The sequence below is a fragment of the Saccopteryx leptura genome, chromosome 2 (assembly GCF_036850995.1).
Source record: "Saccopteryx leptura isolate mSacLep1 chromosome 2, mSacLep1_pri_phased_curated, whole genome shotgun sequence".
Classification (NCBI taxonomy): Eukaryota; Metazoa; Chordata; class Mammalia; order Chiroptera; family Emballonuridae; genus Saccopteryx; species Saccopteryx leptura.
In genome coordinates this window covers 248,508,064-248,533,539 of record NC_089504.1, presented here as the reverse complement: position 1 = coordinate 248,533,539, position 25,476 = coordinate 248,508,064, and the positions used below count along the sequence as shown (strand labels likewise).

General features: G+C 57.6%; 1 protein-coding gene across 21 annotated transcripts in view; it reads left to right on the top strand.

Moving 5' to 3' along the window:
- The window catches only part of NCOR2 (nuclear receptor corepressor 2), a 183,337-nt gene that overhangs the window by 43,679 nt on the left and 114,182 nt on the right, over positions 1-25,476 (top strand). For all 21 annotated transcript variants that reach the window (XM_066371154.1, XM_066371162.1, XM_066371170.1 and 18 more), the window contains 5 exons: positions 4,711-4,911; positions 10,871-10,998; positions 13,187-13,364; positions 18,910-19,089; positions 22,772-22,885. In XM_066371154.1, the coding sequence (XP_066227251.1) occupies positions 4,807-4,911; positions 10,871-10,998; positions 13,187-13,364; positions 18,910-19,089; positions 22,772-22,885 (705 nt within the window). In that variant the 5' untranslated portion in view covers positions 4,711-4,806. The remainder of the gene's footprint in view (positions 1-4,710; positions 4,912-10,870; positions 10,999-13,186; positions 13,365-18,909; positions 19,090-22,771; positions 22,886-25,476) is intronic.

Genomic DNA, 25,476 nt, shown 5'->3' with positions numbered 1-25,476 from the left:
TACACAGCTGTGGACACGGTTGCCAGATGTCGGAGCAGGGAGGTCGGCGGGAACTGGGACCTCCGCCTCCGTTTTGAGGGCTGGCCCCCTCTGCCTCGGGGTCTCAGCGGGAGACGTGAGTGATGGCCTGTAGGCTGCAGATAGGCAGGGAGAGAGAGAGAGAGAGAGAGAGGGAGAGGCAGGCTTAGAGCCCGGCCTGGGGCTGTGGGGTGCAGGCCAGCCCCTTTCTGCATTCAGGCCGCCTGGGTTAGCTCCTGAGAGACAAGCGGCCTTGACTGTGAGGGTCTTCTGAGAGTCGGGACCCCTGGCAGCATTCTTGGCAATACTCTCTTTCATGGGAGCAGCCCTGGCAGAGGAAACCACCTGAGCATTACAAGCCCAGCTGGGTGCTGTTGGCTAGCAACCAGGGTGGCCTAGCTGGGGGAGGTGTGTGTAGTGTATTTTATTTTATTATTCTTTAAACCGTGGCAGAATGCACTCAACCGAAGAGTCACTATCCTGGCCATGTGTAAGCGCACAGTTCAATGTTGTTAGGCATATTCAGAATGGGCAACTATCCCCACGTCATCTTCAGAACGTTTTGATCTTGCAAAACTGAGACTCAGTTTCTTCTCATTAAACACTATCTCCCCATCCCTGCACCCCCTCTGCCACCCGCTCCTGGTAAACCTCCATTCTACTTTCTGTCCTATGCATCGGACTCCTCTGAGTGCCCCCTGTGAGTGAGATCACATGGCAGTTGTCCTTGCGCGCCTGGCGTCTTCCGCTCAGCAGAATGTCAGAGCCGTGTTCTGTGGCCCGTTTCCTCTCCGGTGGTTGGTTCCTGCCCTTGTCCGGGCAGTGAGGGGGCTGAACCCAAGGCTCCGGGTCTAGGAAAACGGTTGCAGCCTCTCCTGCGTGGACAAGCTGTCAGGCAGGTGGGCCGCAGGGCGCCGAGCCCTACGCTGCTCGCGGCTCTGTTCCTGGCCCCGGGGAGAAGCGGTTTGCCCAGGTCACACAGCTGCGGCCAGCGTCCCACCCCTCCCTCGCCCAGACATCAGCCTCTTCTCGGGGTCCTACCCCCCTTCCCGTCCGCCTGCAGAGAAAATTGCCGTGTGGAAGACCAGATGGAGAAGCTGGGTCTAATGGAAAACACACCCCTCCCAGGGCGTCCGGAGCGTGAAGTCGGACGGAGAGCCGGGAAAAAGCCAGGCGGTGCCTGTGAGATAGATGCCCAAGAAGGGTGGCCACGGCCTGGGCAAGGCGTCCGTCTCCTGCAGAACCCCCTGTGACCCTGGTTGTGGGTGGGTTGTCATGGCTGTAATCTCTCTTTCTCTCTCTCTCTGTCTTCCTTTTAAAATGAAATGGGGAAAACACATTGAGGAGGAAGTGATTTTGAGCAGATCCCGTGGCGGGGGAGCAGCAGGGCTGGGCCGCGTTGGCCGTGGTCCCGCGGACGCAAATGCACCAATTAAATTGAAAGCAAACGGGCCTCCCTGGCGGCTCCAGCTGGCACCGCGTCCTTTCTGCTCGAGGGCTCGGAGGGGGTGCAGGGTGTGAGCGCGCTGGGTGTGCGTGGCCTCCGCCTGTGGTTCTCGGGCTCGGAACCCAGCCCGGCCACTTTCCAGGCAAGTGCGTTCCACTCTCCGAGACCCCGTTTCCTGGTCTGTTGAAGGGGATGGGCGTGTTCGGTGAGGGACATCAGAGGCTCCCCGTATGTGGGTGTCGGTGGCCGAGGCCTGGCCTGCTGATAGTGAGGGGACATGCCGGGGCCTGTGAGAGGGCAGGAGGCAGAGCAGGATGGAGATCATCCGGAGCGGGGACCCTTTTTAGGGGAAGGGGTGGATTCTGGTGTGTTCTGCCCTGGTGTCTGTTTTTCACTGAAGGTTGTTGCAGGATGGGGTGGGCTCTGCTCAGGTCATGGTGCCCACCTGGACCTCGCAAGCAGAGGGGTCTAGGGGAGGAGGGGGGGTCCAGCAACGCGGCCCCACATGACCGTGCACACATCCCTGTCCCTGTTTGGGCTGCTGTCTCCCCGCCTACAGAAAAAGGGTGTTAGAAACACTCTCTGTCTTCGGGTGTGGGTCTCTGCATCCAGCGTGACCTTCTGATCAGGGACTTGCTCTCTGGTTTGGTCAGTTGACTTCATGCAGCCTCCGTGTGCTCATCTGCAGAGTGGGGACGTGAGTAGTTACTACCCATTCGTTACTGACCTGCCCCCTGCCTCCCGCAGTAGTGCAAGCAGCGCCGGGCCGCGATGGCTGCAGTCTCACTTCTCCAGCCCTTCTCTGGGCGTGGCGCTCTCCCTAGGTCTTTCCTCAGAGGTCTTTTCCCTCAGTCCCTCCCTGGCCGGATCCTGGAGATCTGACCAGAGGCGGTTTTCCCAGGGTCTTCTGTACCCAGCAGGCGGTGGCTCGGGGAACGGTTTCTGAGGGCTCGTGGGTTCCTGGGAGTGGTGATGCTCATCTGTGTCACCCCTGGTGGCTGGTGGGGTGCAAGCGTGGGGATATTAGTGGGATAAGGGCATGCCTGGCCTGGGTATTGGTTTAAAAAGTGAGACCAGAAAAGCCTTGGAAAATGGAACAGCTAAATTGATATCCATCAGTCTATCCATTCGTTGGTCCATTTTCCATCTATCTGTGCTGTCTGTCCATCCATCTGTCTGTCTGTCTCTGTCTGTTCATCCATACATCCACCCGCCCACCTGCCCATCTGTCCATTCGTCCACCCATCGTCCATCTCTTGTTGAGTGCCTGGCTGGGGGCTTTCGCTGTCGGGTCAGGCCTGTTGCTGGGTGTCAGTTCAGACGGGTTTACTACTGTGACCCCCAGTGCTCGAATACCGTAGATGCTCAAGTAATTCCCTGATTGACCCGATTGATCCACTTGGCATGGGCTTCTTTCTCTTGCCTGGCTCTGTCGTGAGGGTGGGCAGGTGGCAGCCCCGAGGGTAGCAGCACCCTGAGCTGGGCTCTCCACGGGGTGCCCCAGGTGGGCAGTGCGCCAGGTGGACAAAGCAGATATTCGTGGAGCGCCCCCTCTGCTGTCCACCCAGAGCCCGTGCGGAGCACAAGGGTCTCTGCAGGTGCGGCAAGGGGCAGGGAGGCCACGCTGGAGTGGAGTGGCCCCTACATCCGCTGACCGGCGTCTTTGTAAGAGGTGGGGACATCACAGGAAAGACACAGAGACACAGGAATAAGGCCGTGATGGAGGCAGAGACCGGCGTGATGCCGCCACAAGCCAGGGGCCACCTGGGGCCACCAGGAGCAGGAGGAGACAAGGAAGGAGCAGACCCCCACCCCCTAAGCCTCCAGAGGGGGGCATGGCCTTGCCAGTCCCTTGATTTGGAGCTTCTGGCCCCCAGAACAGCGAGGGAATAAACCCCTCTTGTTTTTAGCCCCTCTGTGCGTGACAGTTTGTTAATGGCAGCTCTAAGAAACCAGTGTGCCTACTGTGCGCTAGGCACCATGCTTCTTGCGGGGGTGTTCAGCAGTCAGAAGGGACGCAGAGCAGCTACTGGGCGTCAGACTCTGTTTGGATGCTGAAGAGACAGCGGTGACGACGAGACCCGAGATCTGGGACCAATGGGGGCCCTACTCGCAGGCTCCCAGTGCCTCTGTGTGATCGGCCCTCGAGAGGCTGGCCATGGGTGGGGGAGTAACAGACGTGTCCCCTCTGTGGGACTGTGGGTTCTGACCACCGCTCTCCCGTGTGTGTGCGCGCGGAGGGGGCCACGCCCCCGCCTGGGAGCTGATTGTGCATTCTGAGGCTCCCCTGCCTGTCACAAGTTCAGAGTCGGTGCCCATTAGTTTCAAGAAGACTGCCGGCACGCGGGGTGCAGACAGCTCACCTTGCATCCTCCCTGGAGCGCGGGCTCGGGTCTGAGGGCTCCCAGGCACGTCCCAGCAGCCCCATCGCCTCCACAATGTCCCCCTGGCCCCTGCCACCCTCCCCAGAGACAGCCTAGCTGTAATTCCACCCTCCCTAGGTCAGAACCGGGCTGCTCAGGACATGGAAAATCTAGGCAGTGGGTCTCGGTGCGGTCGTGACCGTCGTGCCTAAGGCTAGAGGAAGGGGGGCAGGAAGCCCCACGGAACCTTTCAGGTTTCCCCCGCCCCCCCGAAAGAGGCCTCTGTCCAGCAGGGTAGGGTAGACACATGAGGTGGGGCTCTGACCTTGCCTCTGCTGGACGGGGCCGTTTGTTGAGCACCTGCCCTGTGCCAGGCGCTGTGACTGGCTTTGGGGTACAGTGCAGAGCGAGGTGGGCACGAGGGCAGAGCCACACGGGAGGTTTTCTCCTTACCAAAGCCGTCCAGTGGACAGGAACAAGGGATCATGGGTGCTGCCACATTGGCCTGCAGCCTGTGATGCTCTCCTGAGGCAGCCGGATGGCCCTTGCCATGTGCCACCGCCTTGGCAGGCATGGTGGATAGAGGTTCACGCAGGAGCCCGCCGTGGGCGGTGGGCAGGAGCCCTGCCTCCTTCCTGGCCTTCCTCTGCCTGCTGAGTGGGGGCCCCCGGCAGTGGGGAGGGCTTCGCTCTCCCTGAGGAGGCTTCTGGGCTGGCGGTTCTCCCAGCTCGTGGCTCGGGCTCCTCCCTCGCCCCACCGCGTCTCCCGTGGGCGGGAGGAGGACGGGAAGAGGACCCGTGTCTTGCTCTCCCCCACAGGGACTGTAGGAAGGACTTAGGGCTCCGTGGCTGATCCTGCTTCTCTTCTGTTTTCTTCCCACAGCTGCCTGTGACGGGGCTCCCCACGAGCAGATGACGACTGACCGTTAGTCCTCGGTGGCCGTCAAGGGGAAGCTTGTCCGGACAACTGCCGCCAGCCATGTCAGGGTCCACGCAGCCCGTGGCGCAGACGTGGAGGGCCACCGAGCCCCGCTACCCGCCCCATGGCATCTCCTACCCTGTGCAGATCGCCCGGTCCCACACGGTAAGGGGCACCCCGGGCCACCTTCGGGGTGCTCTTCCACCCCCGAGTTCCCTCCCTGTTCCTCAGAGTCGGGGCTGGTGCGGCCTACCTGTGTCCCTGAGGGGAGGTGGGTGCCTTGGCAGCGACCCCTAGTACCTGCTGCAGCCGCTGCCGGCCTTGGACATCTGGTGACCTAGCGCCCACGCTGACACTGGGAAGTCGGAGTCGGGGCCGGCCAGGCCGGGCTCCACCTCAGAGACGATGGTGGGGTTTGCGTACCAACATGGAGTGCCCGCTACGTACGGTTCCCTCACAGCCCAGCTGCACCTGGGCTCCCTCCTTGCTTTAGGATGGGGGCGGCTCCCTGGGGCCACGCCTGACGGCCCTTCCTCTCCCGGATCCTGGCCTTGGATTGTCTTCCCCGTGGGGATGCTCGTGGCCTGAGACGGTGAGGCCCAGCCTGTGTCATGTCTCTGAATCCCTGATCTGGGGTCCAGTGTAGGGCCCCTGCTCACTGAGGGGGGTGACCGGCCCATGGGGGACCTTGAGCCCTTGCCACCAGCTCTGCCCGCCTCCTAGTGGGGGCCCCATTTCCTGCCTCCACCTCTCACTGCACAAGGATGGGCCTCTGGTTCTGCTCTGTTGGCATTTAACGGGCACCTTCTGTATAGTGTGTCCTTAGGTGCTGGCCAGAGGGCTCTCGGGGTCCTCCTGCGCTGCCCCATTTGGCCTTTGTGTATCAGGCCCCCTACTGTGAGACCTGGGCCTAGCAGCACGCTGGGGGGGGGGGCAGTTATTATTGTAGATCACTGCCATCATTGTCATGGTCACAACAGCAGGGATGAAAGCAAGTTCATTTTCTGAGCTCTCCCTGCAGGGCGGGTGTGGGGTTCCCAGCCCATCTATTCATACCGTATGCTCGTTTCTTCCTTCCAACGCCTGGGCGAGGGCGCGTGCGCGCGGGGGTGGGGGGTGGGGAGTGGCGGGGGGGGGGCAGGTGGAGGCTTGTGTGCTCCATGGTGGTGACGGGAAACATTTTGCGGGTGAGGGAGTGGGACAGGTTGCTTCTCTGAGCCACTGTCTTTCAGCCACAAAGTGGAGGAGTGAGAGGGAGCCCCCTCCTGATTCTCGTGGAGAGGAGACATGATGAACTGTGGACAGCACCTAGGGCACCCATTGTGTCCATTTGCTCTGATGTTTCTTTTTTTAAACAATTTTTTCATTGATTTGAGAGGGAGGGGGAGGGGGGAGAGAGAGAGAGAGAGAGAGAGGCATCAACTCCTTCCGCTTAGTAGTTCCATTTAGTTGTACACTTGTTGATTGCTTCTTATGCGACGTGCCCTGACTGGGGATCGAACCTGCGACCTCCGTGAGCCTGTTGATGCTTTATTCACTGACCCACCCAGCCGGGGCCGCCCTTATATTACTTGTTGCTGTCACTATTTGCTGCCTGGAGGTCCCTGTTCGCAGCCTGTGGCCTCTCCCACCCTTCCCCGTAGGCCCAGCCTCAGGGACTCCCCCGGTCCTCCGTAGTCCCTGCCCTCCTGCTGTCCCTCTTGCCCTCTGCCATGGCTGAGCACTATCCAGTCCCTTGGGGTCACCAGCTGACCCCAGACACATCCTGCTCTTCTCCTGCCGGACCGTCGGTGATGTAGGATGTGGCTGGACAGGACCCAGTGGCAGGAGGCTAAGGCCAGAGGTGAGCAGAGGCCCCGGGCAGCTAGAGGGTAGGGTGTCCCTCCCCTGTGTGGTAACCGCAGCGGGGCTCCGCTCCCTGACCATCTGCTTTACTGGGTGATGTTGGGCTGCTCACTTAGCCCCTTCAGGCAGCCTTAGTTTTCCCATCTGTAATATGGGTTTTATGGGTCTGAGCGAAGTGCTTGGGGGGTGAATGAATGTGGCCTCATCGCTCTCCTCTCAGTGAGTGGCAGGACATCTGAGGAGGACCCCGGTCTCCGACGGGCCGTGGGAGCTGCTTCCTCCGCTGGCCGCGTTTCGGCCTGTGTCAGGGGCGGACCGCTGCTGTGTTATGCTGGTGCAAAGGAAAGCTTGATTCTGGGTGTGCTTGCTGACAGGGGCCCAGACACAGGCGGTGGGAAGCCCCCGTTCCCCTGATGCCGCTGCAGGCCTGGGCCCGTCCCTCTGACTGGTGTCTGTGCTGTGCCCCCCTGCAGGGTCTCTCTGTGCCCCGGTTCTCCATCTCTGTGGTTTCGGCTTCCCTCCCCCACGGTATTAGGACCCCACATCTTTCCCTGAGGGATCCTAGGGGATCCTGACTCTGAGGGTTTTCCAGGATTGAGGGTCCCGACGCCTTCTCCTCCTTGCTTCCTTTGGGACTTTTTGGGGGCCCGATTCTGCCATCTCCCCCAAGTCCCCTAGGATCCCCCAAGCTCTCCTGAGCTCCAGTAGTCTTTGTGCTGAATGAATGTGTTCAAGTCAGAAGACCCAGGGTCTGAATCCGGGAGCTACCTTTTCTTGCTGTGTGTCCTTGGGCAAGTTACTTAACCTCTCTGTGCGTCAATGTAGGAGGGCCGTTGAGAGTGCAGGCTCTGGAGCCAGACTGCTTGTGTTCTTGTCCTGCCTCAATATATTCCAGCTGTGAAACTTATCACCCTGTGCCTCAGTTTCCCCATCAGTAGACCAAGGGTCTTTGTAAGATGTTAAGGGTCAACTCAATTGACATGCTTACGTGGGGCCCTTGCCGAATCCACTGGGGCAGAGCATTCTCATGCACTGATGTCACGACAATGACAGTTTTGATGACGACATGTTGCTGTGAGTATCCTTTCCGTTGAGCTCCCTGGGCGCACTGTGGGCTCATCGTCCCAAAGAGGGGCCGTGGCTGGGGCGACTGATCTTGTCAACATTTCAGGCTTGTCGGGGCTGCGTGGCTCGCTGTCACAACCCCTCAGCGCTGCTCCTGTTGTCTTGCGACAGCAGCCCAGCCAAGACATCTAGCCGTGGCCGTGAGCCAGCGACACGTGACGGAACAGGCTGAGCCCGGCTTTGGCCTTGGGTTTGTTGTCTTCTGTCCTAGATCCGTGCTTATCACACTCTGCGGGAAACACCTGCCTGCTTAATTTCCAATGTGTCACCAACCGATACGTGGCCCCATGGCACGTGGCCCAGTTCGTGGTCACGGGGGCTCTGGGCCGAGGCCAGTGGGGCCTGTGCTGGCCGCACTCTGGCTGTGGTGGTCTTGATGATGGGTGGTAAAGGGTTGGAACGCTCGCGTCCTCCGCGTCCACCGCGCTGAGCGGGCCTGTGATGTCCTGGACCTCACACACAGCAGGGCTGCTTTGGGCCGAGGGTCATGGACCCCGGGGGCTGCCCACGTGTGGGGCAGCAGGCAGGTTGGAATGCCGGCTCCTTTGCCTGTACCCTGAATGCCGCCTGGGGTGGTCTCCCCCTTGGCTTTGTGTCCCCTCCTGCTTGGGGACGGCTCCAGGGGGATGGATGGTTTGGCTTTCGAGAGCTAGCCTCATGGGAGCTCCCACACCGGGAGCATCATTCTTTCTTTCATTCAGTTCATTCAGCAATCACCTGCCCTGTAGATGCAGTGGTGAACGGAACAGCAGCACCCCTGCCTCGCGGGGGTGGTGTTCTCATGGGGGGGGGCAGTGAGCAGGAGAGGGGAAGGGAGGGAGAGAAGGAGGGAGGGAGGGACGAAGGGATGGCTAGGTTGGGGAGCTCCTAAGCGAAGCTGGTCCGGGGAAGCAGGTCTTACTGTGAAGCTGATGACATTGGACTTGAACCCTGGAGGGAGTGAGAGGGTCAGGCACGTGAGAGTCCGCCCAGAGAACATTCCAGGCTGAGGGGACAGGACGGCAGGTGCAGAGGGGCCGTCTCGACTGTAACCCCTGTCATGCTAGGAGGAGTCCTTGAGCCAGGGTTTGGGAACAGACTAAGTTGCTCCTTTGCCTGCTTCAGATGTCTCCTTAGCCCCTTCTGGAGTGAGGGGCACCCCTCTCCCACCCCAGCCACAAAGGAAGCCCCCCTTCCCAGATCAGTGTCCCTCGTGCATCTCAGATGTGACCCGGGTAAGCCACCCACCTCCCTGCGTCCCAGGATTCTCATGTTTGTATGGGGATGTGGAGTGGCCGTAGGGGTTCAGTTAATTAACATATATATAGAAAGTTTGGTGGCGGGCACAGAGCACGCAGTTGAAGAACATTGGGTACTATTATTATAATGACCGCTTTGTTCACACGTGGCAAGGTCTCCTGCCCTGGGCTGAGGCAGGAGGCTGCCAGCCTGAGAGCCCGGTGTTTTCGGGCTTACGTGGCTCGTGGCGAGCCCCACCTCGGATCAGGCCTTCCTGGGGTCTCCCCAGTTCTTGCCTTTCTATAGAGTTTCCAGGTCCCCTTAGCCGGGGTTGGGGGGGGTCCCCTGGGCTCAGCCCTGGAGACTGGCTTCAGACCCCAGGTGGAGATTAGTGTGGACACCACAGAAGTGGCCCCTCAGATGCTTGCTCCCTAGTGGGACTTGGCTGACGAGCTCATCCTGCGTGGCTCCTGACCTGGGAAACTGAGGTCAGGGAGCGGGTGCCGTGGCCCACACGCCACGGGTCTCTTCCTGCCTCCTCTGTTGGCAGCTGTAGGCACTGTCTCGCGCAGGCCGTCTCCCGAGGGATGGGACTGTCTGCCTCTCCGCCTCTTTGCTCATTTTGCTTTTGTGCGAAAGATCCGGTGGGAGAGATTTCCTCCTGGCACGCTGCACGGCTTGCTGATTTCTTCTCACACCTCTGTACGTGCGTGTGTGAGATTTTTGCCTGGCAGCCTTGCCAGAGTGATCCCTGAGGCCTCCTCTCCCTCCCTCGAGCCCTTTCTTTTTCCTTCTCCCCAGCCTCCCTCCCCCTGCTTTGCTTCCCATTTGCAAACACCTGGTGCTTTGTGCTAGACATCCTGGAGTGTGGGGGTGGGGGGGGAGGAGCCTTCCTCTGCCTTCTAGAAGCTGCCTTCAGCCTTGGGGGGGGATCCTTAGAAAGTGAGGGAGGAGATTGGCAGTAGGGCAGAGGCTTCCTTTCATCTGGGCCAGTCACTGGTTTCAAACATGAGGAAACTGAGGTTTGAGTGATGGACACCTACTTCCTCCAGCGTGAGAACCTGCAGCTCTCTCTCACATTGGGGTACTCTGGAAGGCCCTTCAGGCAATGTTTGCAGCCTCTGAGGTTGACAGGGGTTCCCGTTGATTCCCGTCTCAACCTCTCTGGCTTCCGGCCTCCCAGCCTCTTACATGCTTGTTTCAGAGGGTCTGAAACACAGACATGCTCAGCACACCCACCTCTTCTCATCCAAGTCTCATTGCAGAAACAACTACTTAAATAGGTAAGCCAGATAGCAAGAGAATGACTAGGTTTTTATGGAAAACTGGGAGAATTAAGAAAGGTGGCAAAGAGAAAACAAATTACTGGCACTCCCACTCTGCCCTAAGCCTTACCCGTGTCAGACATCACTAATCGATTGCCACGCGCAGTCTCCCTGAGTATTTGAGGCAGACAGAACTAATTGATTTGGGTTGGTAGACTTGTGAAAGCATGTCCTGTTTTCTTGTTTGAAAGATTCTTTGTCTGTTTTTTTTTAAAAAAATCGACAATTGTGGTGCATCTGATTTGTTAACGTTTAGTTTTTCCTGGATAGTAATGGATAACAAACGACATTTGACTAAAAAATTGGAGGTGTTTTGCCTGAATTTTAATCCTTCCGACTTCCATTTTCATTTGTGTACATGACACACATACTTGGGGTCTTCCTTTTGTTTTGGAGCCTGGTCTTCTGTGTCTGCGCGTGTGGACCCCGTGTCCCCCTCGTACCCAAGGTCGGCACCAGGCCAGCCGTCCCCGCTCACATGCAGCCTCGGCTGTCTCATCTGGAAAGTGGGCAGAAGATCGCGGAGCCCGGTGCTGGTCCAGAGCACCTGTTAGCCGGATGTGCCCCTTCTCGTTGACGATGGGCTCACACACTCTGTCCTCTCTCTGTAGGACATCGGGCTGCTCGAGTACCAGCACCACCCTCGCGACTACGCCTCGCACCTGTCTCCCGGCTCACTCATCCAGCCCCAGAGGAGGAGGCCCTCCCTGCTGTCTGAGTTTCAGCCCGGGAATGAAAGGTGAGGCCAGGCCCATGCACACATGTGTGCTCAGAGCCACGAAGCTGTTGTACAGATGGGGGAAATGGAGGCCCCGTGGAGGACGGGAGCCCACAGGGTCAGTGTCACATCAGGGTGTCGGGCTGTATGTGTGCTCATGTCCCTGCAGCAAGGACAGAGAGGTGCGGGAAGAGTTGTGTGGCCCGTGGACTTCCCACCGTGGGTCTTGAGTGGTCTCTGAGCGGTCTCTGGGCATGCAGCCCAGGTAGGAGGGGGTGACTACTAAGACGTGGGGGCGCGGGGCTGGGGCGCTGGCTGGGAGGGGCTTGTCCACATCTGAGTACACACAAGGGGGGCCCCCTCTCTTCCCTCCCTCTGTCGTCCTCCTTTTTTCTTAGGTCCTCTTCTGTCTCTCAGCTGGTGGACAAGGGTCCCTGGTGTCTGCCTGCTGCTGGGCAGCTTAGCTTTCCTTAGGTCCCGGTGGTAGGGAACCAGCTTATGTGGCAGGGTGGGGAGCCCAGTGAGGAGAAGGCCAAGACCATGGTGGGGCGCCGTGATGCCTAAGATGATAATAGCATAGTTGATCAGAGTCCTGAGCATCTAACGTGGGCTGGCCCGTCCTAGACTATGGACACACAGCAGGGATCTAGACAGATGGCTCTGTTCACAGGGGTCCCATAGTGTAGCAGGGAGATGTGCCACAAATGCACACACAGGGTGACTCCAGAATGTGGCAGGTGACCTGTTAACTACGGGGTGGGGAGGGGCTCCTCTGGGGTGGCCAGGAAAGGCCTCTCGGAGGAGGGATTCCTGGTTGATAAGTAACTGGCTGTTCAGAGAACTGGGTGAAGGCAGCCAGGCAGAGGGAATGGCACATGCAAAGGCCCAGTGGTGGGAATGTGCTGGGAGTGTTTCAGGCAGGCGAGGAAGCCAGTGGCTGGAGTGAGTGGGTGACTGCGGGCTGGAGGGTGAGCGTCATGGGAGCTACGAAAGGGTTTTGAGGTCAGAGGGGCAGGATTTAATTTCCACTCTTAAGATCCTTCAGAGCGATTGTGGGGTCTAATGGGGACCCCTGAGGCTGGCCTGTCCCTGCTGAGGCTGAGGTTGAGGGACAACCAGTGTTAATTCTCTGGGACTGGAACTCGAGAGACCAGGCCTGAACTCTTTGTGGTGTCACATCCTCCTAGAGGCATCCCAGGGCCATGCTGGGGGGGGGGGGGGCGGGCATCACCAAGGGCCACACCCGTAGTATTTCAGGAGCAGGCGGATTTGAGTGGGTAGATGTTTTGGAGCTGAGACCTGATGTGACTGGTGGGCAGGGAGGCTGCTGTTGGAAGGAGGTGCCGTGTGTGCTAGACTTGCAAGAGGAGAGGTAGTACGGAAGGAGATGGTGTGTGATTGTTCCAGCTGCCAGATGCTGAGCTAGTGCAAAGGCCCTGAGACAGGTGAGCCAGGGCCACACCAAGCAGGGCCTGAGCGTGAAGGGAATGAGTTTGGATTCTGTTCCAGGTTTATTGGGGAAAGGCATCAACCTGAAAAGATTTCAGCAGGAGCGGTGTTTGGGCTGCCTGGGAATCCTGGCTCTGCTGCGTGACCTCAGGCCAGGCTGTGTCCTCCTCGGGCCAGTTTCCTCCTCTGCAGCCTGGGGAGGAGGGCTGAGGAGAGCCAGGCAGGAGTGATTAGGCTGGACCGTTCCCATCTCTGCGCCAGGCTGTTGGGTTTAGGCAGAGGCAAGGCCAGGTTTTTAGCAGCAAGCGTGCTGTGATCGGCTGGCGATGTCTGCCCTGGGTGGGTGACTTGCAGGACGCGCCATGAGTGTTAGTTACTATCTGTGTTAGACTCACAGTGCCTTTTGGACTTTACTGTGCCCACAAATCACCCGGGATCTTGTTGAAGTGCAGAGTCTGACTCAGCAGGTCTGGAGTAAGACTCACGAGTCTGCCTTTCTCACCGGCTCCCAAGGGGCCGATGCTCTCTGTCCCCGAGTCGCACTTGGGGGGCGAGGGGGTTCAGCGCTGATCAGGGTACATCCCCTTCCTATCAACGCAGTCAGCAGATGTTGACGCGAAGGAGGACAAGTCTGAGTTTTGAGTCCTGTGTGCCCTGGACGGGTGGGCACTTGTCCTGCAGGGTTGAGGAGGGCACGGTGCCCACTAGCTGCCTTGCGGGGAGGGCATCGGCATGACGCGTGCGCCCTCACTCCCCGCAGGTCCCAGGAGCTCCAGCTGCGACCTGAGTCCCACTCGTACCTGCCTGAGCTGGGCAAGCCGGAGATGGAGTTCATTGACAGCAAGCGCCCTCGCCTGGAGCTGCTGCCTGATCCCCTGCTGCGGCCCTCACCCCTGCTGGCTGCCAGCCAGCCCGGGGGCTCCGAGGACCTGTCCAAGGTAAGGCCTGGCTCCCCGCCGGGAGCTCCTGGGGACGTTTGGCTTCTGTGATTGCGCTGCGTGCGTGCAGGGGAGGGGGAAGAAGAGTCAGGCCGGGCTGGGGGACACCTTGGCCCGAGCTGGGAGGTGGGGCCGGGCAGAGTCTGGGCAGAGGCTGCCAGAGGAAGGTCAGGGGCAAGGTTGGCTCTGTGGGCCATTTCGTGGCTGGAGAGGAATAGCTCCCACCCGAGTGTGCGTGTCTAGACTGCAGGGCCTCCATGCCCTGGTGTCTCAGAGAACTCTTTCATTTTATTCTCTTTAAAAGAGAAAGTCTAGCTGACATGCTGGATGGAGACTGCCTAGATTAAGCACCTGCGGTTTGCAGCTGTGGGGTCTAGGGTTCTGCTGTTTCTCTAAAGCTCAGGACAGTTGAGTCGGAGGGCTCGTTTGACCTCCGTTTACATGAATGGAGGTGCTGGAGGAATGCCAGCCCGAAGCCCGGATGCTCCTGTCCCCCAGGGTCACCCAGTGGCCTGGGTGGGGCGTGGGCTGTGGCCAGGTGCCATGCTCGCCCTTGGCCGGCTGTGTGATGGATGTCCCTTCTGTGTGTGCCCAGTGTTTCCATTAAGGGACACGCGTTAGCTGCCGGCGAGGTTGGAGCTCACCCTACGGCAGCACCAGTGGGTGGCTGGGGACTGGGAGCTGGCCGGGGAGGGCAGGGGCCCACTTGGGCCTGCTGGATCCTCTTCTCTGTCTGACGCCAGATGGTATTGAATGGTGGGATTTCAGGCCGAGGTGGGTCTTTTATTTGTGAGCTGGCACAAAAGGGGTGTTGCCATGGTGGTGGGGACGAGCTCACAGAGAGCGAGCCCGGCTGTGTGGCAGGCAGTGTCTTCTCAGCCCCAGGAGGTCTGGCCTACAGTCCCCTTTTATAGACAAGAGTCCCACATGCAGGGGAGCCACTTACCCAAGGCCACGGGACCGTGGGGGAGAGGGCGCTGAAGCCCAGCCCTGCCTACCAGGCTGTTCTGCTACGACTTCCCCTCTGGTCTCTCACGTGGGCCGTGCCTCTCTCCTCCCAGGGCTCGCCGCCTCCCTCCCCCGTTAGTCTCCCTGGCACCCAGGTCTGTGTCCTTCTCCTAGTAGCCTTGACTGCTCAGCCTCCTGGGAGGCACTTTGCCCTGTGAAAAGCTGTCTTCTGAAGCGGGCGACCTGTGGGAAGGGCGCGCAGGGCCATGCCCACGAGGCTGGAGTTTCTCCGTTTGGGATCAGAGCCCCAAGTGGGCTGTGCCCCCACACCAGTGTTTGGTCTGCCCTGAGAAGGGGCCGGTGGCTATCTGCGGCCTGTCCAGACTTCTCTCCAGGAGGGGGGCTCTTGTGAAGGTCCGTGCCTCACCTGCTTGTCCCTGTCCTCCTCACGGCAACCGGGGGGGGGGGTTCCTTCTCCCCATGGGTCTTTCCCAGTCTCTGTCTGTCTGTCTGCCCCTGTCTTTCTGTCTCTGCCTCCCTCCTTCTGCTGTGTTTTTGTGTCTGTCCCTTCCTGTATGTTTTGTTTCTCTCTGTGTCTGTGTCTGTCTGCCTGCCTCTGTATTCCTGGTGTGTGTGTGTGTGTGTGTGTGTGTGTGTGTGTGTGTGTGTGTGTGTGTGTGTGTGTGTCTTGTCTGTCTGACTCTCTGTTTCTGTCTGTCTGTCTCTCTTCTCTTCCCAGACCCTGGGGTGGAGGGACGGAGGGCTGGGCCCCGCTGAACCAACAGCTCTAATTGCTCCAGGCTGTGAGGAGCGTTTGGAAAGTTTGAGCACATTCTGGGCCAGGGAAGAAGCCAGGGAGGGGAGATGCAGCTCTGGACATGGTCAGATGTTTTCTGCATCCGCTGTGTGGGATTCGGCTGCATGCTTGAGACAGGAATTCGATGAGGTTTTTTTTCAGCCCTCCCCCCACCCCCCAGCTGTGCGTTCCTTTTTCCTATAAAAATGTTCTGTTTTCTAATGCTTCTCCACCCTTGGGCCTCTAGAGTCCTGTGGCGTCAGAAGTTTCCTTTGGAATTCACCAGACTTTGCTTTAGGGGACTTAAGAATAGTCACAAACAGGACCGTTTCCGAAAGTCTGTCTGCTTGTCGGCTGAAAGGGACAGAAAACCCATGTCATGCTGACTGGAATTATGGCTTGTAGAACTGAATGGAACCTAAGGGTTGGTGGGCTTCAGGCACAGCTCCATCCAGGCGACGGGCTCTCTGTTCTCAGGCCCCCGGCTCCTATTTCACCCTTGGTTCTTCTGTCTTCCACGAGGCCTGGGTGCGTTGACAAGCAGGCCGCTCGACGCACTAGGCCTTCACCTTCCCTGCATTCAAGGCCACACGTTCAGCCCAGAGGAGCCGTCTTCTCTCTTACCTTTGAGCGGGGCCATGCGTGCCTGAGCTGGAAGCCTTCCTGGTGGCTGGGGAGCAGACTGCCTGCATGCTGGACGCTGGCCCTGCCCCTTCCTGGAGCTTGTAGAGGGGTGGGGCAGGTGCTTCTCCAGCTCCGAGGCCTTTTCTGCCTCGGTATCTTCAGTTCTGCGTGACGTGTTTCTCTCTCCTACGTTGGCCTGCGTTCTTTACACCAAGGGCCCCTGATGGGGAAAAAGCGGTGCCAGCTGCTAGCTGGTGACTGGTTGGGGGATTGGTGTGTTGTTTTCCCCCTGTGGTTTTGGGCTGAAATGCAGGTTTTGAGCAGCCATCAGAACCATCTGGGGGGCTCCGTAACTGGGTCCCTCGGTCCCATTCCTGGAAAACTCAATGCAGGAGATAGGAAGACAGGCTTCTTTGCCCTCCCTGGTGGTTGACAGCCAGCTTGAAATGGATCACATTGTTGAAATTCGTGACCAGGCAGTGGCGCAGTGGATAGAGTGTCGGACTGGGATGCAGAGGACCCAGGTTCAAAACTCCTAGTTCACCAGCTTGAGCGCAAGCTTACCAGCTTTAGCATGGGATCGCTGGCTTGAGTGTGGGTTCATAGACATGACCCCATGGTCGCTGGCTTGAGCCCAAGGTCGCTGGCTTGAGCAAGGGGGTCACTCGCTCTGCTGTAGGCCCCCCAGTCAAGGCACACATGAGAAAGCAATCAATGAACAACTAAGGTGCCACAATGAAAAATTGATGCTTCTCATCTCTCTCCCTTTGTGTGTGCCTGTCCCTATCTGTCCCTCTCTCTGTCTCTGTTAAAAAAAAAAAAAAAAGAAAGAAAAGAAAAGAAAGCAATGAACTATGCTAAAGTGAACAACAGCGTAGTGGCCTCCGGTACAATCATAACATTGTACAACCATCGCCCCCGCTAGCCCCAAACATTCATCCCCCCAGAAGGGGAGCCTCACCCCCCTAAGCAGCCACTCCCCATGCCCCGGCCTCCCTACCCCCTACCAATCACTAATCTGTCCTCTCTGTCCACGGACTTGTTCGTTCCAGACATTCCCTGTAAAGGGAACCGAACACACGCTATGTGGCCTTTGTGTCTGGATGGTCTCCGGGTTCATCCATGTGGGAGCTGGGTCGGAGCTTTGTGTTTTTGCTTGAATCATATTCCATTTTATGGATAGACCGCATTTGATTTATTTGCCTAGCCATCGATGGGCCCGCCTGTACCTTTCTGGTGAGAATGAAAGCTAAGCCTGGACCATGAGAGCCCCTCAAAGCAGACAGCGTTTCCTTCCGGGAATGTTTCCGTCACCTTTCCAGGCTGCCCGTTGCTTCTGTGCTGCCTCCGCCGGCTTTGGGGGTGGCAGCCTTTTTTTTTTGGCTCATGTTGCTTCTGAGACTCCCGGGTTGGGCTCACAGTTTTGGGGTGTCCTGCCCCGAAAGCCTTTCTCTCTACACTCCTCATTCTTCTTCTGTTTATCTCTCTTCTGGGTCCCGGCGGAAGATATTTCTTTACAGCAGATAATGCTTCTGGGGTCCAGGAACCATGTTGCCGCCCATCTTGTGTGTCCGAGAACCCTGAGAAATGAATGAGGCTGCCAGAAAGAACCCCCCCCCCCATGTGTTCTGGAGGCTCGGAGGGAAGGGGCAGGTCTCAGTTAGGGACTGGGGGAGGTGGCTCGGGACAGTGGGTCTGATTTCAGTTGGCACAGAGGTGTGGAGTCGGGTATTTTGGGCAGAGGCCCTGAGGTGCTATCACTCAAAAACTGCGTCTGCTGTGGTGTGGGAGGGTGGGAGGGAGTCGGGTGCCCACAGTCCCCGTATCCCGGGGCGGGGGGCAGTTGGCAGGCCCCGGGGCTGCAGTTGTCCGGGGGAATAATATGTCCTCTGTCCTCTGGTGCAGCTGCCGTGGGGGGAGGGGGGAAGCTGCTGCCTGGATCTCCCCCAGGGCCTCCCCTGCCGGCAGCTGCCGACTTGGGTCTTGGCCGTGAGGATGACACCGGGCAGGGACTGGGTTCCTCCTGCGCTGCTGCCAGGCTGGGGCCGGGGGTTTGGGTTTGGACGGTCCAGCCGGTGCTTAGGGGGTGCAATACAGTACGCTAGGCCCCGAGCTGAGCGCTCAGTACGTATTACACTTATTCAAGCCTCACAACAGGCTGGGAGGTGGGAATCGTCCCATTGAGTGGATGAGGAGACTGAGGCAGGGGGTTGGTGCAGGCCCTGCTTGGGCTCACGGAGTGGGGAGGTGTCAGAGGGATTAGGGATCTGAACTCAGGGCCTCAAAGGTGAGCGCTGATGGGCTTCAGTTGGTGGAACTAAGGAGTAGACGAGTAAGCCCACGCAGGCTCTCTCGTTTGTTTCACGCATTTTTTAAAACAACGTTATTACACGGAGAGTTGAGTTGACACTCAGTGAGGAAAAAGAAGAAATATGCCGGGAAACGAGAAGATAGTGGCCCTACCCCTGCGCCCCGCTGCCCAGAGCTGGCCTCCCTGCACCAGGGCACCCCGTTCTCATCGCCGACCTGTGTGTCTGAGTGTGTGTGTGTTTTCTGCAGAACCGCGTTTGCACCCCCTGTGAGATTCTGTGAGTTGCTGGTTCGGACTGAGCATCGTGAATAAACGGTTACGGAGGGTCTGGAGGGGCCGGGGCTTGGGGGGCAGAGGTGTGGAGGGTCTTGGTGACTGGTCCCGAGGAGTTTTGTCCTGTGGGGGGGACACACAGACGGGGTGAGTGGAGTAAAAGAGAGGTGTGTTAGGGGGAAGGAGTGAGGGAAGGCTTCATGACTTGCAGGGAGGTTGGGAAGACTTGGCTGTAGGAGGATCAAAAGACCCTAACCTTCGCAGAATGAGCGGTATGCCGGATAGGGCCCAGCTGGCCGGAGGACCAGTGAGGGCAGAGGAGGGAGGGAGGAGCGCTTAGCAGCCCTGGGATGTGTGAGCGGAACGTGAGACTGGCCTGAAGTTAGGGCTGGAAACTTGCGGTGCCTGCTTTTGTCAATAAAGTTTTATCGGCACAGAGTCACACCTGTTTGTTTACCTATCCTCTGTGGTTGCTTCCCTAATTCAACATCAGACTCAGGCGGTCACAACAGAGACCCTGTGGCCAGCAGAGCCGAAGATATTTACAGGGGCTCCCTGTGCTGACCCCGTGCCTGTCTTCTTTCCGCCGTTAGGACCGCAGCCTGACAAGCAAGCTGGAGCCGGTGTCTCCGCCCAGCCCCCCGCACGCTGACCCCGAGCTGGAGCTGGTGCCTCCGCGGCTGTCCAAGGAGGAGCTAATCCAGAGCATGGACCGGGTGGACCGCGAGATCACCATGGTGGAGCAGCAGATCTCCAAGCTGAAGAAGAAACAGGTGAGGGGGCGGGGAGGGGCCGGAGGGTGAGTGAGGGAGAAGAATAGCAGCTTTGAGGTTCTGGTCCGGCGGCCACGCCTGAGATGATAATATTCATCATACATAGTAGCTGTGAATGCCTTGAGCATTGCCCAGGTGCCGGCTTGTTTTTATGTCCTTTATGTTTATTGGACAGGGGGGTGCTGTTTTGTGTCATCCAATAGAATCCTTGCGATGAAGGACACGTTCTGGGTCTGTGTGGTCCAGAGTCGTGCCACCAGCTCTGTGTGCCTGTTGACCGCTGGAAACGTGCTTTATGCCATGTAGGAACTGAACTTGTAATGTAGTTGAATTTGAATGAAATGACATTTACCCCTGACTAGCTTCATGGCTTCTGTACTAGAGCAGGAGGTCAGGATCTACAGCAGGTTGTTCAGGTTCTCGTCCCCACCACTTCCTGGTGATGTCAGGTGTGCGAGTTCCACTCTGTGTCCTCCATCCAATGTGTGGGGGAAATGTCACTTGACCCTGACCCTGGCTCTGGAATCTGAATGGGCTGGGCCTCCTAGCTCTGCCTCAGTTTCCTTGTCTGTCAAATGGGCACAGACATGACACCCTCTATCTCATAGGTAGTGAGGAGGGAATAGGGTCGTGCTGTGAAAAATAAATCCTCATTGGGACTGTTGAAACCAGAGTTGATACTAATTGTTATAATACTGGTTTCATAATTTAACTTTTTTTTTTTTAACACAGTTGTAAAATTAATTGGTAGTCTGCCTGTTCCTAGCTTCTCACTTGCAACCCTCCCCTGGCATCTTCAGATGTCCCCACCGCAGACAGCCCCCCTCTTTTGGCAGGAGGCCCTCATTTCAGCCATGGTCTCCCCCTGGGGCCTGGTAAAGCCAGCCTACTTGGGCTCCGTGCCTGCTTTTGTCAATAAAGTTTTATCAGCAGACAGCTGCGTCTGTTTGTTTACATATCGTCTGTGGCTGCTTCCCTAATTCAACATCAGGGTCGAGTGGTCACAACAGAGACCCTGTGGCCAGCAGAGCTGAAAATATTTACTATCTGGGCTTTTACAGGAAACGTTTGCCCCCTGCCCCCTGCCCTGTCCTGTCGCCACGTGATACACGTCCTGCTTTGTTGCGGTCTTTTCCCCATGATGTGACAGCAAGGGTCCCTGTCTCCCTGTTCGCCGCTGTGCTCCCAAGCAGTGCTGGCACGTAGTAGGCACTGTTGATGGAGTCAGTGTGACACCTGTCTTGACACCTCTGGGGCAGGGTCACACATGGCTCTCACCTTGGAAGGAGTGTGGGCTCCGTGGAGGATCGAGGGCCCACCCTGGCCACTACGGACAGTGGACTGAAGGCTGATGGGAGAAGGCCTCGTGCAAGCATTTAGGGCCCTGCAAGTGGGTTTTGGAGGCTATGCAGGTGAAGAGAGGGCACCGGGGCAGTCGCTGGCAGAGGAGTGAGACTTGGGGGTGGCCCAGCAGCTGAGCCAGTCAGTGAGGCTCTGCCGGCCGTCCCAGACCTTGGGGGAGATCGGTGTGTTTCCAAGACGTGGCTCAGGCATCCCGAGAGAGGGGCGGGCCCTGGCTGGGGTCAAGCAGGCATTGCCAAGGCTACCGTTATTTTCTGTAGGCCTGGTTTTGGGGATGAGGCTATAGCTACAGGTTCTGTGCACATGTAGCGTGAAATGTGCAGTGGCACTTAGTACATTCACGATGCTGTACGGCGGCCATCGCTCTGTAGTTCCAGGACAGTCTCATCGACCCTAAAGGGAGACCCCAGACCCATCAGTAGTCACTCCCCATTGCCCTCCCTTTCCCTCCCATCCAGCCACTGGTCTGCTTTCTGTCTCTGTGGGTTTGCCTGTTCTGGACATTTCGTGTACGTGGAATCCTACACTACCTGGCCTTTGGTTTCTGGTCTCTGTTGCTCTCCATCTGTAGTGCTCATGGCTCACCCACGTTGTATGTAGCAGAGGTCATTGCTTGGTCCTTTTCATGGCCGAGTCATATTCCACTGTCCTCATGGACCCCATTTGTTTCTCTGTTCATCGCCTGATAGACATTTGAGTTTTTTCACCTTTTGGCCATTGTGACCAGAGCGCCTTTGAGCATTTGCTTTCAGTTGTTTGTTTGAGCGCAGGCTTTTAATCCTTTTACGGACCTACCTAGGGGCGGACAGCTGGGTCCTGTGGTCACTCCGTGTTTTAACTTTTCGCGGAGCGACCACACTGCTTTCCACAGCGGCTGCCCCATTTTCCATTTCCGTCAGCGGTGCACGAGGGTCCCACCCAGTTCTCCCTCCACATCCTTGCCAACACTTGTTATTCTCCGTCTCTTCCTTTTTAGCGGTAACCACGCTGGTGGGTGGGCGTGGAGTGGTAGCCGGCCATGCCTGTGTTTGCACGAGGCAGCCAGTTTTTTATCAAGCTGCCCAGCAGTACTTTCCACACGTCATCTCCTTGGAGCGTTGGAACAGCCGTGTGAGGTCAGCACAGTTACTACTGGCTCTCTCCGAGGGGACAGATGCAGGGTCGGAGAGTCGGAGAGAGTGAGGGGCTAGCTCACATGGCCACGGAGCCAAGGTTTGAATCTGGGTTCAGCTGAATTCTCAGCTGCCTTCTTAGCAAGGTCTCTTCTCTGGTATTCTCTTAGGTGCCTCCAAGAGGGCCAGCTTCACTGGCGGAAGGGAACCTCCCTCCCCCCCTTTGTTTCAGACTCTATGGAGGGATTTTGTTACTTTGGCCCCGGTGCTGGTTGCTCTTCTGGAAGCCACCACCAGGGGTCGCTGTGGGGCCGAGGCAGCTAGGCTCCAACCAGACATACCTCCGTGCAGGCAAGGAACCAGAACAGGATTTTCTGGTTCTTTCTGGGATGCTCTCTTGGCTGCCTTTTTTGGGGGAGTTTATGTTGGTTTGTTTGCTGCAGGGTCACCTGCAGGCTGTGTGAGCATTATGAGCAGCGAACAGTGTCCTGATCTTACTCAGGTTGTCCTGCCCGGTTGCACACCTGTGCGTTGGCCTCCCGTGTGACCTCGGGCCAGCATTTCTAGCTCTCTGGCCTTTACCTGCCCTCTTGGTATGAAACAGACGGCAGCACGAAGGAAAGCCCTGTATGGTGTTCGGAGGCGGACGGTCCAGCATGGACACCGCAGGGGGGGACGACGGTGATGGTGGTGTTGGATGAATAGCTGCTGACCAGGGTGCACTTTGCCCACAGCAGGGTAGGGAATTCAATCGTCCCCATTTTCCAGATGAGGAAAGCAAGGCTCGGAAAAGGTGACGTAGCAAGGATGTCGTAGGGCTCTGACGTAGGCAGGCCGGCTCCACTGCGAACAATGGTGACAGATGAGAACAGAGGCTGTCAGCAAGGCCCGGGCTGCGTCGCACGTGCACACGCTCCATCCCCTCTTTTCATCACTGCAGATTGAACCCGGGAGCGTTGGCCGCAGAGCCGGGAGGCCGGCTGGAGCTGGCCCCGGGCTGGGCCCGTCCCCGCATGGGAGCAGCTGGGGCCTCTCCAGGGCTCGGAGTCCCTGCGGGTGACTCAGAGGAAATGGTTAGCAGCCTGACTTCCTGTGCGCGGCCATCAGCGCCGTCTGCACCGGGCCGCCCCGCCGCCGTGGGATGAGGGGTGCCGCCCCTCCTCCTTCCGCCCGCCGCAGCTCACCTCCACACTCTCTCCTTCCCACAGCAACAGCTGGAGGAGGAGGCTGCCAAGCCGCCTGAGCCCGAGAAGCCCGTGTCGCCGCCGCCCATCGAGTCGAAGCATCGCAGCCTGGTCCAGATCATCTACGACGAGAACCGGGTAGGTGTTGTAGTCGTCGTCACTCCCACCTCGTCCTGCTTGCTCTGCGCTGACTGCCGGCGTGATTTTGAAGGACCTGGCTGTCTCCCTGGGCCTCCGTGACCCCCTGCACGCATGCACATGCGCACACGCATGCACACACGCGCACACACAGACCTGGGTTTGTGAGTGGGAGGGGACAAGGTGTCCCAACAGAGACCCATCTTGGTGTGTGGCCACAGCTTGTTCTATGCAGACATGGCAGTGGTGTGGCCCATGGCCGGCCTGCGGGATGCAGGTTCAAAATGTAGGTGACAGGTCATGGGAGAGCGTGATGGACCAGCTGACCCTTGGGGGGATGGGCTGTCACTTAGGCACTCGAGCAGAAGAAATTCCTATAACGCAGAAGATAGTCATAATGTTGTTATTATTAACAATAACAGTGGGCAGACGTTAACTGAACAGCTCCTCCTTTTTAGGCAGTGGGCCAGGTGTTTTACATAGTAGTCCTGGGGGGTGGGTAGGTACAGTCATTGTTCCTGTTTAACCCATGGAAGAACTGAGGCCCAGAGAGGTTAAGTGATTTGTCCAAAGTCACACAGCTAGGTTAGACCTGGGATTTGAACCTGTGGTCCATCTGACTCCAGGGCCTGATTCGTCAGCACTGGTCTCTGCTGACCTTTAGCCATGGACAGGACACTTGATTTATAGCAGGCTAGGGTGGGGGGCTCCTAGGGATCCCTGGAGGGGGCTAAGTCTTGGGGTACCCAGAGCAGGATGTCTTCAGGGGCTGATCCTGAAGAATTTGAGCTGACCAGAAGGGGAACCTGGTGTCTGGTGAGGTAGTGATCTCCCTGTCATCTCAGTTAAGCCACTGAGAGCTCAACTTCAGTGATTTATAATGAGCTCTTCCCAAATGTGCTCAGTGTTGAGTCCCCTCCCTGTGTTATAATGGAAGGACACTGAGGACCAGAGAGGGACTTTTCTTTGTCTGATATCACATAGTGATGTTGAGGGGTAGGGGACCTCTCCTCCTTGCCTTGGCCTTCCTGGTCCCCCTCCTGCCCAGGGCTCCTGACCACTCTTCCCAGCTATCTCTGTTGTGGACCTGCTCTTGGCTGCTGGGTCAGTGTACAGAGTTCAGATGGGGGTATACCTGGTATCCTGGGGCCTGGAGGGTTGTTGCTCTAGAGCAGGGGTCCCCAAACTTTTTACAGAGGGGGCCAGTTCACTGTCCCTCAGACCGTTGGAGGGCCAGACTATAAAAAAAAACTATGAACAAATCCCTATGCACACTGCACATATCTTATTTAAAGTAAAAAAAACGAAATGGGAACAAATACAATATTTAAAATAAAGAACAAGTAAATTTAAATCAACAAACTGACCAGTATTTCAATGGGAACTATGGGCCTGCTTTTGGCTAATGAGATGGTCAATGTCCGGTTCCATATTTGTCACTGCTAGCTGTAACAAGTGATATGACGCGCTTCCAGAGCCGTGACGCGTGCATCTCGCATCACCGGAAGTGGTACTATACGTAAGCGACGCCATGCTTTGCGGTGCCGCCACATACAGTACTCCAGGAGCACAGGATGCATCCTCTCACTGACCACCAATGAAAGAGGTGCCCCTTCTGGAAGTGCTGCAGGGGCTGGATAAATGGCCTCAGGGGGCCGCAGTTTGGGGACCCTGGTTCCTATGGCTGTAACTCCAGGCAGGGAACAAACTACTGGAGCAACTAGTTTGCTATGCCTCTACCTCTTGAAGCAGCAATAGATGCAGGATGAGACCGAGCCTACTGGGAGCTATGTGCTAGGCCTTGTGGACCCGGTCAGCCAACCCACACCCCAGGTAACATACATTAATAATAACAATAAGAGAGCTAAGGGGCCACATGCCTGGGTTCAGACCCTGTCTCTGCCACTTCCTGGCTTTATGTCCTTGGCCAAATTCCTTAAACTCTGTGATTCATGGCCACCTGCAAAAGGAGGATAATTATAGAACCTGTGTCGTACTTCAACATGGAGATTGGAACCAGAGTTCATTACCAGGTTCTAGTGCCCCAGGGCAATGCGGGGCACCAAGGACGTGCTGGCTGTGTTGTTATTCTTGCCTGGGTACCCTGAGCACATCACATACAATCTGTTCATTCATTCATTCAGCAGGTAATGGGGCGCCTGCTACTGTTCCAGGCACTGCAAACACAGGAGTGACCTCGGCCCCAGCCCACTCACATTCCTTCTGGTGGAGGAAGCAGAATCACACCCACAAGTCCCCAACTGTGGGCACACCATCAATCTGGGGGATTTTGCTTCTCCTTGTCCCTGATCCCCCTTTCTGCCCTTACATGCATTCACCCCTCTCCCTGCCCAGCCCCACGGGCCTTTGCAGGCCTGCTCCTGCCTCGGGGCCTTTGCACTGGCTGTGCCTCCACCACGGCCCCTCTTCCCCATGGGGCCCACCCTCTCTTCCTTCAGCTGTTTGCTCAAATGTCCCTGTTCACCGAGGCTTGTTCCGACCTTCTCTTTAATCCCACAAACACTTCAACCCATTTCCTGTTTCTGGCTTTAGTTCTCCCTTCTGCCCTGTTCCTCCCGGACGCGACTTTT